The sequence below is a fragment of the Pollachius pollachius genome, assembly GCF_949987615.1.
Source record: "Pollachius pollachius genome assembly, chromosome: 3".
NCBI classification, from domain to species: Eukaryota; Metazoa; Chordata; class Actinopteri; order Gadiformes; family Gadidae; genus Pollachius; species Pollachius pollachius.
The window spans coordinates 3363170-3374542 of NC_136936.1; the positions used below are offsets into that span (position 1 = coordinate 3363170).

The following is an 11373-nucleotide window of genomic DNA, read 5'->3' on the forward strand; positions in this document are numbered from 1 at the left end:
GCCTCTACGCTGCTGGAATAAAAACATGTTGCTGAGAGCAGGCAAGAACGCTGTTGTATGATAAATAGTTCAATTCATAAATCATTGTTTTCCCTAAGAAAGAAAGAAAGGGAAAGAAAAACGTACGGGATGGGACGGGAAGTGGACGTGAAACCGTGGAGATCCAGAGAGAAAACAAGGAGGGTGTCAGGAGCTGGGTGTCTGCGTTTGACCGGCGGGAGACACGAGGTCATAGCCAGGGTTCGACCACCAGGGAGAGATAGAGGGAGGACTCTGTGAAATATGGACTCCGCGTTTGGCCACACAGGACTTCATTTTTGTGGACACTAATTACACCCACATATATCTAATTATGTTTTTTTTTCTGCTTTTTGCAGATTTTTAGTTTTACATTTGACATCTTATGTCTAAAGAGAAATATTGGTAATTAGGATTTAATATTTTTCTTTCTATCTTTTTTCCATCTTACATTGTTCATATCCATTTGCAATGTTACTCCATTCAACTGACTTAATCATTAATTGATATACTGAATCATTTCATTGAGTATTGTCATTGTTATGTTCTACACTCGTAAATCTCAGTGTGCAATATATATATATATATATATATATATATATATATATATATAAATAGTTTAAACACTGCACCCTGGCGGCTACCTGAACAAGCAACAAGCAACAGGTTTAAAGGGAACTATCGACAGGTGCCAGCAATTAACGCAGAAGGTTTGAGGGAACATGGAGCTGGGTCGTAGCGGCTTCATTTCGTACATTCCCCTTTTAATTCGAAACATTGAGCCATTAGGCGTTTTTATGCTTTTTATCAAAAAAAACGTGTTTACTTTCACTTTTGGGGGGAATTGGGTTTCGAACGCATCAAACAAACAATGAAAAAATAATCCTTGGTGCAGCTTGTTGCGCATCTTAAACGAACCTTACAAGAACCCCAGCAAAAGCACGAACAAGCAAGGTAAACGGCATTTTTTTTTATGTTTCCCAGACGACATGACGCGTTCAATCGAGGTGAAGTAGAAGTGTTCGATGAATGACATGAGGGGGTAATTGTTTGACTGCTAAACCGGAGCATTTTTTAATTTCCTCCCTCTTACTTTTGATATATTCTTATATTGCTAACAGATTGTCCTACCATGATTTATGACTGCCACCAAGTGGCCAAAATACGACGTTCCTTTACATCACAAAACTAGTCCTAAAGAATAACAGATGTGTCGTTCTCCTTTTAGTAATGAAAAAACAAGGGTATAGCAGAGTGAGAAATTATTTATTTCATTTGTGCCACTGTTTCTTAGAAACCCGTGCCTGATTAGTCCATTGAAAGTCGCTACACACACACACACACAGTAATTATAACAACAACAACAGGTGCTAGTCCATGTCAGCGTCCTCTATCTCCTCAGAGAGCTCGCTCTTCACCCAGGGTAAGGGTATGGGGGTGTAGGGGTCATATGTCCAGCGTGGGTACGCCCTCTTGAACAGGTTCATCATCACCGTGTCTTGGGAGCGCAGCTGGCTGTCAAACTGGCACTTCATGTGGCCGTGGGTTCCTTCGGGGAGGGGAGACGAGAGGTTAGCAAACGGTAAACAGACTGCATTTATAGAGCGCTTTTCTAACCAGTGGCCACTGAAAGCGCTTTATAGCGCTTTTTTTTTTTTTTTTGCCTAACATTAACCCATTCATCCACACACTGAGGGCCGTGTCAACCATGCAGGGCGGGTCGGGAGCATTTAGGCTGAGGTGCCTTGCTCAGGGACACCATAACACTTAGCTAGGAGGAGCCGGGGATCGAACTAGCAACCTTCCGGCTACCAGCCAACCCGCTCGATCTCCTGAACCACATGCCGCCGGGTTAGTGAGGGCTATCTCTGTAAAAAGGATGGCATTCAGGGAGGTTAGGAGTGAGGTTTAGTGGTTCGCGCTCACCTAGGGCCATCTTGATGTGGCCGCGCCGGCCCCATTTGGTCCTCAACTCCACGGGCTTGAACCACAGGATGTCCTCTGAGAGAGAGAGAGAGAGAGAGAGAGAGAGAGAGAGAGAGAGAGAGAGAGAGAGAGAGAGAGAGAGAGAGAGAGAGAGAGAGAGAGAGAGAGAGAGAGAGAGAGATGGTGGTGGTGGAGAGAGGTAGAGCAGCAGAGAGAGAGAGAGAGAGAGAGAGAGAGAGAGAGAGAGAGAGAGAGAGAGAGAGAGAGAGATGGTGGTGGTGGAGAGAGGTAGAGCAGCAGAGAGAGAGAGATTAATGTACAATCCGGTATCGATACAGCAGGCCTTATCTTCCTCGATGGGTTTCTATATTGTTTCATGAAGAATCGAAGATGTCAAAGATGTAAAAATTGAAGATATCAGATTAACTCCTTTCGTGAAACTTGTACTTTATGTTAAAATGTTCAATCTGGTATCGATACAGGGGGTCGATGGGTCTCTATATGGTTTTAATGAAGAATTGCTCAAACAATTATAAAAAAAAAGACACCTGGGGATGAAACTAGGGAAGATGATTAGGGCCACATGTGATTTTTTTGGGACTTCAGATTTTAAAATCAGAATTATAGTGAGAGATTATAGTGAGAGATTATAGTCAGAATAATGACTTTAATCTCAGAATTTATAAGAAATTAACATGTGGCCCTAATCCTCTTCTGAATGAAACAGACGCTGTATCCAACGACGGCTCTCCTCTACATTACGAGGGCCTCTCTCTGTACAACAAACAAACTGCTGCAGACGGGCCGAGAGCGCTCACCTCTGTTGAAGAACATGTAACGGACCACCGCCGAGTGCTTGTTGATCTTGAAGGGGTGTCCGCTCAGGACCAGCCTCTTTAGCACTACCCGCTGGGGGTCACAGCTCAACAGGCTGCCTGTGGCCACCAGGTCCTGCATGCCTGCATGGGTGGAGGACACACACACACACACACTCAGTCAGTCTCCACATAACGATCAACATAAATGGACTGCATTTGTACAGCGCTTTTCTAACCAGTGGCCACTCAAAGCACCTATTGCCTGAACATTCAGCCGTTCATGCACCCATTCACACTCAGCTAGGAGGAGCCGGGGTTTGAACTAGCAACCTTCCGGTTACCGGCCAACCCGCTCTACCTCCTGAACCATATACCGCCCCAAAAAAATATGTTTAATCAAATCAATTAGGGACGGTTGTTCCAATCATGGGTGTCTTCAGTCGATCCATCCCTCTGCCTTGAGTTACTATGGTGTGTTACAACTAACCAATCTATGGGTGACCGTGTCAATAAGAAGTACAGCTGTATGCCGCCATGCATCCTACCGTCGTCCCTCTGCTTGAAGACCAGCGTCCCGGCAGGGGGGAAGGTGATGGGGGCGTATACGGTGACCACGGTGGGTGCGTCCTGGCGGAGGAAGCGCTCCATCTTATGCTTGTCCGCTGAAAGGAAAGCACATGACGTCAGAACCCACTTGCCTCAGAAAGAATTTTTTGGCACGTTGACGAATTTCTGTCCTTTTTCGAAATCTATTTAAAATCAAGTGTGTACGTCTGTCCGCCTGTCTTTCTCCATTCCCAGGCTGTTAGGCGTGGTGTGCAGTGATCAACTGTCCGTCTGTCTGTCTCTCTCCCTCGGCTGTTGGTGTGCTGTGATCAAGTGTGTGTGTCTGTCGGTCTGTCTCTCTAGGCTGTTACCCGTGGTGTGCTGCGAGAAGATTGGCGAGGCCCTGAAGCGCCTGAAGCCGCACTGGAACACCAGCTCCTCCTTGGCCTTGATGGTGTCCTTGTTGTTGGGCTGTCTCCTCACCAGCAGGTGCATCACCGACATCTGTTGGAACGCGAGAAGACGGGGAGACGAGGTCAGTGAGTCGAGTGGGCAGAGCGTTCACACGCGAAATGACGGGATCGATAGGATTAACACCATAGCATAGGACTGTAATGGCCCTTAGCTTCAAAGTAAAAGCGCCTACCTTTTGCTCGTGGGGCAGCAGGGACACCACCACGAGGGGACGTCCTGCCGCGACCCCCTCCATGACCGAGGGGGGGACATCAATGATGTGAAGGGTCACGTACCAGCCCACCTACAGGGTTAATGAGAGGCACAGGAGCGCAACGTCACCGATGTGGACGTGGATACACCAGCTGCGGTGGTTACTGTCATGGACGCAATGGATAGTCTACAGTGTGCAACGCTATTCCCGTGCCCTAGGGGGCGCTCTATGGCCCCAGTTGAGCGTGGCTTGTAACGTTATTCTGGTGCTGGTGAATCAGAGTTGAAATGGATATCGACGTCTCGGCCTGCGTTCTTGCGCCACTCCGTTACCAACACGTTATCCTTATGTTGCACAACGAACATGATCGTTACCATGGCTCCCTCCTCCTCCTCCTCCGCGGCCTCGGCCAGAATGCGGCGGCGGGTGCGGTCGAAGCTCTTGAACTGGAAGATCCGCGAGTAGTCCGGGGGCAGGTTCTCCATGGGGTCCCACGGCGTGGACCGGAAGCTCTTCAGACCCCGGTACCGCTGGAACCTTTTGGTGATTCGCCGCATCGTGAGACAAAATTGTTAATTGCTGCATTTCGTGGACAAAGTAGAAAACGCTTTCTATGCTGAAGGGACATAGTGTCTTCAAAAACGCTTTTGACACTGGGCTTTACATTTACATTAATTGTATTACTTTCTTTTACTTTTTATAAGTCACTTTTAATCAAAGCAACTTACAATAAGTACATTCGTCAAAAGAAAATGAAACATCAATATTTTGCTGTCGGTACAGTAAGGATGTTGACGGAAACAAGTTAAAAATTCACCAGTCTGCCCATGGCTCTCTCCCTCTCCAGACACCATTTTTACTGTTGTTACACCATTCTTTTTGGTTAACTTTATGAGTACTTCTGCGGTTAGACCTTGGTGCGTCTCCATATTTGTGGTGGCCTAGAGCCGGGGCCCCGACAGCGGCAAAAGCGCCGCTCCACGTCACCGCTCACACGATACCTGTTCTTAGCGGGCATGTTGAGGGGCGTGTCCACCTCGTCGGGGAACAGCTCGTGGGCGCGCGCCTCGCGGTATCGCCTCAGCCCCTCCCCCTCCTCCTCCTGGTCGATGTGGTCGTCGTAGCGCTGGTCTGCTCCGGTGGCTTCCGTCGGGCTCAGCTCCTCCTGCTCTTCGTCGGAGCCGCACAGCGAGCCCACCGTCTGGGAGTCTGCGCACTGTGAGGAGAAGACAGGTTCAGGGCCGGACGTCGATTGGGCGCGATCGGTTTTTGGAACTTCCGATGGCCGCGTTTAGCCTGGCTACTGCCGGACCAAGATCAAACGGAGATTGCCCGTTGGTCTGGGGAGGCTGCCGTCATTTTCTTCAGCACCAGAGGCGTGATCAACGGGCCTAGTTCAACTGACTCTGTACGCGATTGGCTGCTTGCCGTCGCTTCCCTGTCGTCATTGTGTTAAACCAGCCAATAGCACGCCAGGGGGAAAAGCCAGCTTGGTGATTGGCTCCCGCAAAAACGTATCGGAAGCAGAAAAAAATTAATCGCTCTTCTCCAGGCCCTTCTGCAGGGCGGATTCAGGTCGCCGGCAGAACGGGCGGGGCTACCCAGTGTAGGCCACAATACTTGTTTTTTTACGGCTGGCCCGGGGCGTAGATTCAGAAATGTTTGGCTTGAAAGAAAAAACTTTATACTATTAATAGCGCCGGTGAACATGTCTGCCGTGGGAGGAATAGTGATCTCATCTGGGTTAGAGAGCTAGGATGTAGTAGACACCATCCACAATGGGTTAACCTAATATCCCTTGGATGTATTGGAACAACACATGGTGCCTGAACTTCCTGCAGTAAAAGTGGTGTGATCGAGCGTCTCCCCCACGGGGGGTCTAATTACAACCTGAGGAACAAGGATGCAATAACAGACAGCCGTCTTTTGAAGTGCCCTTTCTCCTATTGTTCCCCAGCCACTTGCTGGGGAACAATAGGCACTTGCGACATCAAACCCGTTGCCCATAATAATCCCAAAATGTAATGAAGCCCCCCGCCCGACATGAATGAGGAATTTTCTCCCCCCAATCCCCCCCACCCCAAACCACCCACTCTTTCCTCTGAGGAGAGGTGGAAATAAATAAATGTCTGCCTCCTCTCCGAGCGTCCAGACAGGAAGCGGTGTTCACAGAGAGAGGAAGACGGGAGGCTTCTCTGGGGACCGCCGCTCCAAACACTATTGTTGCCGCTGGCGAAGCCTGGCACTGCACGCCAAAGACAGCCACCGGGAAAACAAACAGCGACCTCTCGGATGAACCGGTGCACCGGGCGATGGTCACGTATGCACTGTTGCCCCCCTCCCACCACCACCCACCAGGACCCCACCCGCCCCGTCTTCTGGCACGGGGGCCAAGAACGCTCAGGGTCACTCTGGGTCTCTCTGGTGACACACTGTTGCCATGGTAGCGTGTACACAGTGATGCAAACGCACCCCAGCGTCGCCAGTTAGCGGGACCTTATTAGGACAAGATCGAGTCCAAACAGCGTGTATTATTAGTGTCTAACCTGGGAGTCGATGTCCTCATCGTCTCCTTCCATGTCTTCGTCCATCATACCGTCGTCGTCGTCGTCGTCGTCGTCTTCGTCGTCGTCGCAGCTCTCTGCGTCCCCATCAAGCTCCTCGCCGATCCAGCTGGCCTGGTAGTCCGATGTCCCCTTGGGAACTTTCATCAGTTTCTTGACCTTCCTGGCCTCTGATGGACAGAGAAGATACCTTTAACACGCCTTCAGGATGGACGGCCCGCCACTGAGACTACCATTTTGCGACGGTACGCATGGATCACAAATTAAACCACTACCATGTGTTGTGTTGTATGAATGACGGAGAATCACATATTAAAAAGGTAAATGGACTGCAGTTATACAGCGCTTTTTTCTAACCAGTGGCCGATCAAAGCGTTTTATAATATTGTCACAGTCAGCCATTCATGCACACATTGACGGCGGTGTAAACCAAACCACCAGCTTGTCGGGAGCAGTCAGGGTGAGGTGCCTTGCTCAGGGGCACCTCGACACTCCGCTAGGAGGAGCCGGGGATCAAACTAGCAACCTTCCGGTTACCAGCCAACCCGCTCTACCTCCCGAGCCACATTCCCCCATCATTAGGATTATCATTCTTCTTCTTCTTGTGTGTACCTTCGGCCTCGAGCAGCTCCGTGTCGGTGGGCCAGGTCTGCTCCCCGTCCATGGGGTCCACCTCGGCCTCGGCCTGCAGGCTCTCCCTGCGGGCGGGGTCCGCCTTCATGAGGACCCGGACCGGGGCTGCGTCCGTGTCCTGCGGCACGCAGAGCACGGGTCATGATTCATGAAGAAACAACTAGTTCCTCGTCAACGAGGAGAGCTTAACTTAGCTTCCGTCTGGCTACGATCTCATAACAAAGTGACTCAACAAATCTGGCATCCTTAATTATTTAATGAGTCATCGGGTACACTCGGCCAATCGACACGGAGCTTTTGCTTTCGTTCCGAGCACTTCAGAGAAAGTTGTCCCCGACTGCTAGCCAATCCGTTGGCAGACGATACGTCGTAACATGTGATGTGCAATCATATAATAATAAGAGGCCAACTCCTCCCACCTGCATGTCCACCTCCCCGTCCTTCCCGGGTTTGGCCGTTCTGGTCGTGGGGAAGATGAGCGGCAGGGGGTCCGCGGGCGCGTCCACCTGACTCAGCTGGAAGTCCCCGTAGCCCGTGAGGTGCACCAGCCTGTCCACCTGCAGTGGGCAGCCGCGCACGTACCCCGACACGCGCAGGGTCCCCAGGCCCGTGGCCGGGGCCCCGCCCGGGGCGGGGACGCTGGGGGTGTAGGAGACGCTCTGGGCCACCAGGTGGGGCCGTCGGGAGCGGAAGCCCAGCTTCCTCTGCCTCTGGGCGCTCAGGTGCCGGAGGACCAGCAGAGCGTCCTGCTCCGTGTCCAGCGGGAAGAGGCGGGAGTCGGGAAAGCGGTACTCCAGGATCTTTGCCAGCGCCCGCTTGGACTCCACTCGCCTCTTACCGTACAGCTCAGGCGCCCCTTGGCCCACCAGAACTACAGCGGCAGGGAGAGGGGTACCGATGACTTAACCAGACACCGCCGCGAGGTTTACAGTATACAAGTGCTTTGAGTTGGAGGGGAGGGGATGGGGTTAGGGTTGGTTCTTACCGTGGCTGGGCAGACCCTGGGCGAAGAGACAGGACAGGCAGTAGTCTCCATAGCTGTCCCATCCCTCGGTAGGGTCCAGCACAAACACCAGGCTGTCCGCCATCTTTGCCAAGTCCAAGAGCGCGTACAGGTCAGCTGGAACATTACTTAGAGTTAGGCTGTCGTCACGTAGTCATACACAAGTAACGTACACCAAGTTCAAGTCTTTTATGGTCAGAAGCACAGATAAAAGTCTTTATATTTATCTTTTATATTTGTATCTACCTTTTCTATCCTTCTAGTACGTTTTGCCGTAAATAAGGAGTTGTATAGTTGACTCATAAGAATTAGCGCTCAGTCTGACGCTAATTCTTAGAAAAGGTAGATACAAATATACAAGATAAATATACTGGAAAACCTTCAGTATATTACAGGGTATTAATACAGCTGAAACTAAATCCAAGGGCTATAACAAAAAGCATCAGTGGGTTGAGTAGTAGTGATTCATATTCTTTTCTCTCCATAGATATATAAAAATGAATCACTTACACCAACACATCTAACGGGAATAAGGCTGCGTGGGTTAACTCGGACCCATTTCACTGAGTCAACCCCAGTCTCGGGTTTTACTGTCATCGTGACGTCATGACCCTCTCTCGACTGCGTCCACCGCCGACAGGACGAGGCGTGCACGGTGGCACGCGTTGGCTACCCCGTGCGGGTAGCCACTGGGGACGTCGTGAACCCACCTGTGTCGGGGCGCACCAGGGTGAACCTCTGTTTGAAGCGCGGCAGGATCAGGCCGAAGCTCTCCGGCACGCCGCTGACACACCGCTCCTGTCTCACCAGGCCGCCCGCCCCCTCGCTACAGAGCAGCTTGGCCACGGCCGCCGCGTCCACCCCGGCGTGGAGCGTCACCACCACGACCAGATGCGGGGGGCCGTCCTTGCTGCCTAAACGCCGCTTCTCGGTGAGGACCTGAAGGGGAGACACGGGGCGCGCCGGTCAGTTCGCTGTCAGCACTGCAGGACGGTTGTTCTCTAGAGCAGTCTCTCCCAAAGACTGGGTCGCGACCCACATGTGGCTCGCGGGAGATTTGAATTGGGTCAACAAATAAAAAAAATATATATAGATTTTTTTTTTTTACACATTAGCATTTAAACAAAAATTCAACAAGAAGCATGTTTTTGATAGTACTGAATGTTTGTATTGTTCTGTACTTTTAACATTGAATCTAGTTGAAAGGCTAATGTACATTGTGTTTGTTTTACTGATGGGCGGAAATGAAAACAATGTGAGCCAAAACAAGGAGATGTTAACTCTGCCTAAACGCATTTATTTGGTCTCATTTATAAAGTATGTAATAGGTGTATTATGTTTTCAATAACAAGGGCATAAAACAAAGTTGTGATTTATCTCTTCGAAATGGCTGGTTTAAGTTCATATATAAGGGGATGCGGAATTGGCAGTGAAAACGTTCAGGAAGGTTCATTTATGCACAAATTTGCTCTTCTCACGATTTTATAGATACAGACTATTGTGAATTGGGTTGTGATGGTTTGTAATTTAAAAAAAAAAAAGGGTCCCCAGAAAAAAACGTTCTGCTCTAAAGGGATTGGGCCGTGCTGTTCCTACCATGTCTTTCTTGTTCTTGCGGTGCTGGTTGGCTTGATGTCTCCTGTCCATCCTCTTCTGCTCTCTCCGCTGCTTCTTGGTGAGCGCCGTCACTGATACTCGGCCTGGGGGGTGAACGATCGGAGTAGAAGGTTAAAGGTTACATATTATATCACCAGGTGCGATGCCGCCTTCAAAACAGCTCGGAGGTTCAAAAGCTCTTACGTGTCTTTACGTAAACCTTCCCTTCTTCCGAAATAAGAGCGTTCAGCAAACGCCCCTCAGAAGGTCGTAGGCTATGACATAAAACCGGAATAACAGATTGTTTGTGAGACTAGACTTCATAGCAACAAGTATGGAGGCCAGCAGGGACCTTTTTGCACTGAATCAGATTAATCAGTTATTAGAACTGCTTGCGATGAATGAACACGAGCAAACGTAGGCTGTATTTACAGTATATTGGGCAGTGTTGCTCTGGCCTTTCCCTGCCGTAGTAATTGTGATTAATTATGGTAAATAGGATGGATCCTCAACCCATTGATCGGAGAAGGGGAAATATTTTCTGATTTGATTTACCACAGTCTGTTGGGGGTAAGATAGAGCTGCTGCCCTATCTTGCTCTTAAGGAAATTCTATATACTTTGTGTTGCTCATTTAGAAAAGTAAATTTCGAGAGTTTTATAACATAAGACACAGTCTGCCAGACAGCCTTGAAACTACACTTGGTATGTCTATGAAACGATGTGCAACAGCAACATCTACTGGTTGAAGCAGTCAGTTATTTGGTTTCCAAACTTTGACTTAAACAATATTCTGCACTTCTTATTTGAGCAGTAAATAATGAATAACGAATAACAATTTAAAAAACACATTTTGCCAGGAAAAATGTTGCCACGCCATAAAAGTGTAGATTGCCGTCACTGCCTCATTCATTATCATGTTGTTTTTTCTTACTTTATATCCATACATCCGTAACGGGTTGCAAAGGAATGTTTTCGTGCTTGGTCAGACATGCAGTTGTACTCGCTGTGAATGCTTGTACAACATCCCATCGTCAAGCAGCTAATGCATATTTTTGATCAAGAGGACCGGCAGTGTGAACACGTGTGATGTTAAAGCCCCTATACTGCTCCGCCATCCATCACGGTGGAGCAGGAGACCCCCCGATCAACATCCACATGGCTCACCTTTGTTATCCTTTTCAATCTCGCCCTTCGTCCGATGCTTGCCATGTTTGTGCCCTTTGTTTTTCTGTTTGTAAACACCAGCTCTGTGGCCTTGCTGGTTTTCCTCACCCGCAGCCATTTTCACCATGTGAGGAGAAGTCTATTTTCTCCAGCCCTGCTTCCGCGTTGGACTGCAGCGTTCTCGGATCTTCCGACGGGATCCTTCAGAGTAAAAGCATGTATGACCAAACAAAAAGTTGTATTTGTTTTTATTGGGGAAATAACCGATAATGACCATTCAGGCATAACACATTGCAATGCGAAAAACCAGAGTACAGGAAATGAGGTAAAAAGTTATCTGTGAGTAAATACAAGTCATTTGTAGGAATCTGGAGCTCGCAGTGGTCGCTCTTCAACACGTGTAAATCCAGACCACATACACCACATAACTATTTCT

At 49.2% G+C, this 11373-nt stretch overlaps 1 protein-coding gene across 1 annotated transcript; it reads right to left on the reverse strand.

The window, feature by feature from the left end:
* Positions 1–1326: 1326 nt before the first annotated feature.
* On the reverse strand, positions 1327–11064 carry tsr1 (TSR1 ribosome maturation factor; the record flags this gene model as incomplete). Its single annotated transcript, XM_079732722.1, has 15 exons — positions 1327–1567; positions 1945–2019; positions 2763–2903; positions 3308–3424; positions 3680–3812; positions 3955–4065; positions 4350–4512; positions 4977–5191; positions 6522–6709; positions 7152–7290; positions 7592–8043; positions 8158–8292; positions 8886–9114; positions 9772–9875; positions 10938–11064. The coding sequence occupies 15 exons, from the start codon at positions 11062–11064 to the stop codon at positions 1389–1391; spliced, it is 2508 nt and encodes an 835-aa protein (XP_079588848.1). The 3' UTR covers positions 1327–1388.
* Between the last annotated feature and the right edge of the window lie 309 nt (positions 11065–11373).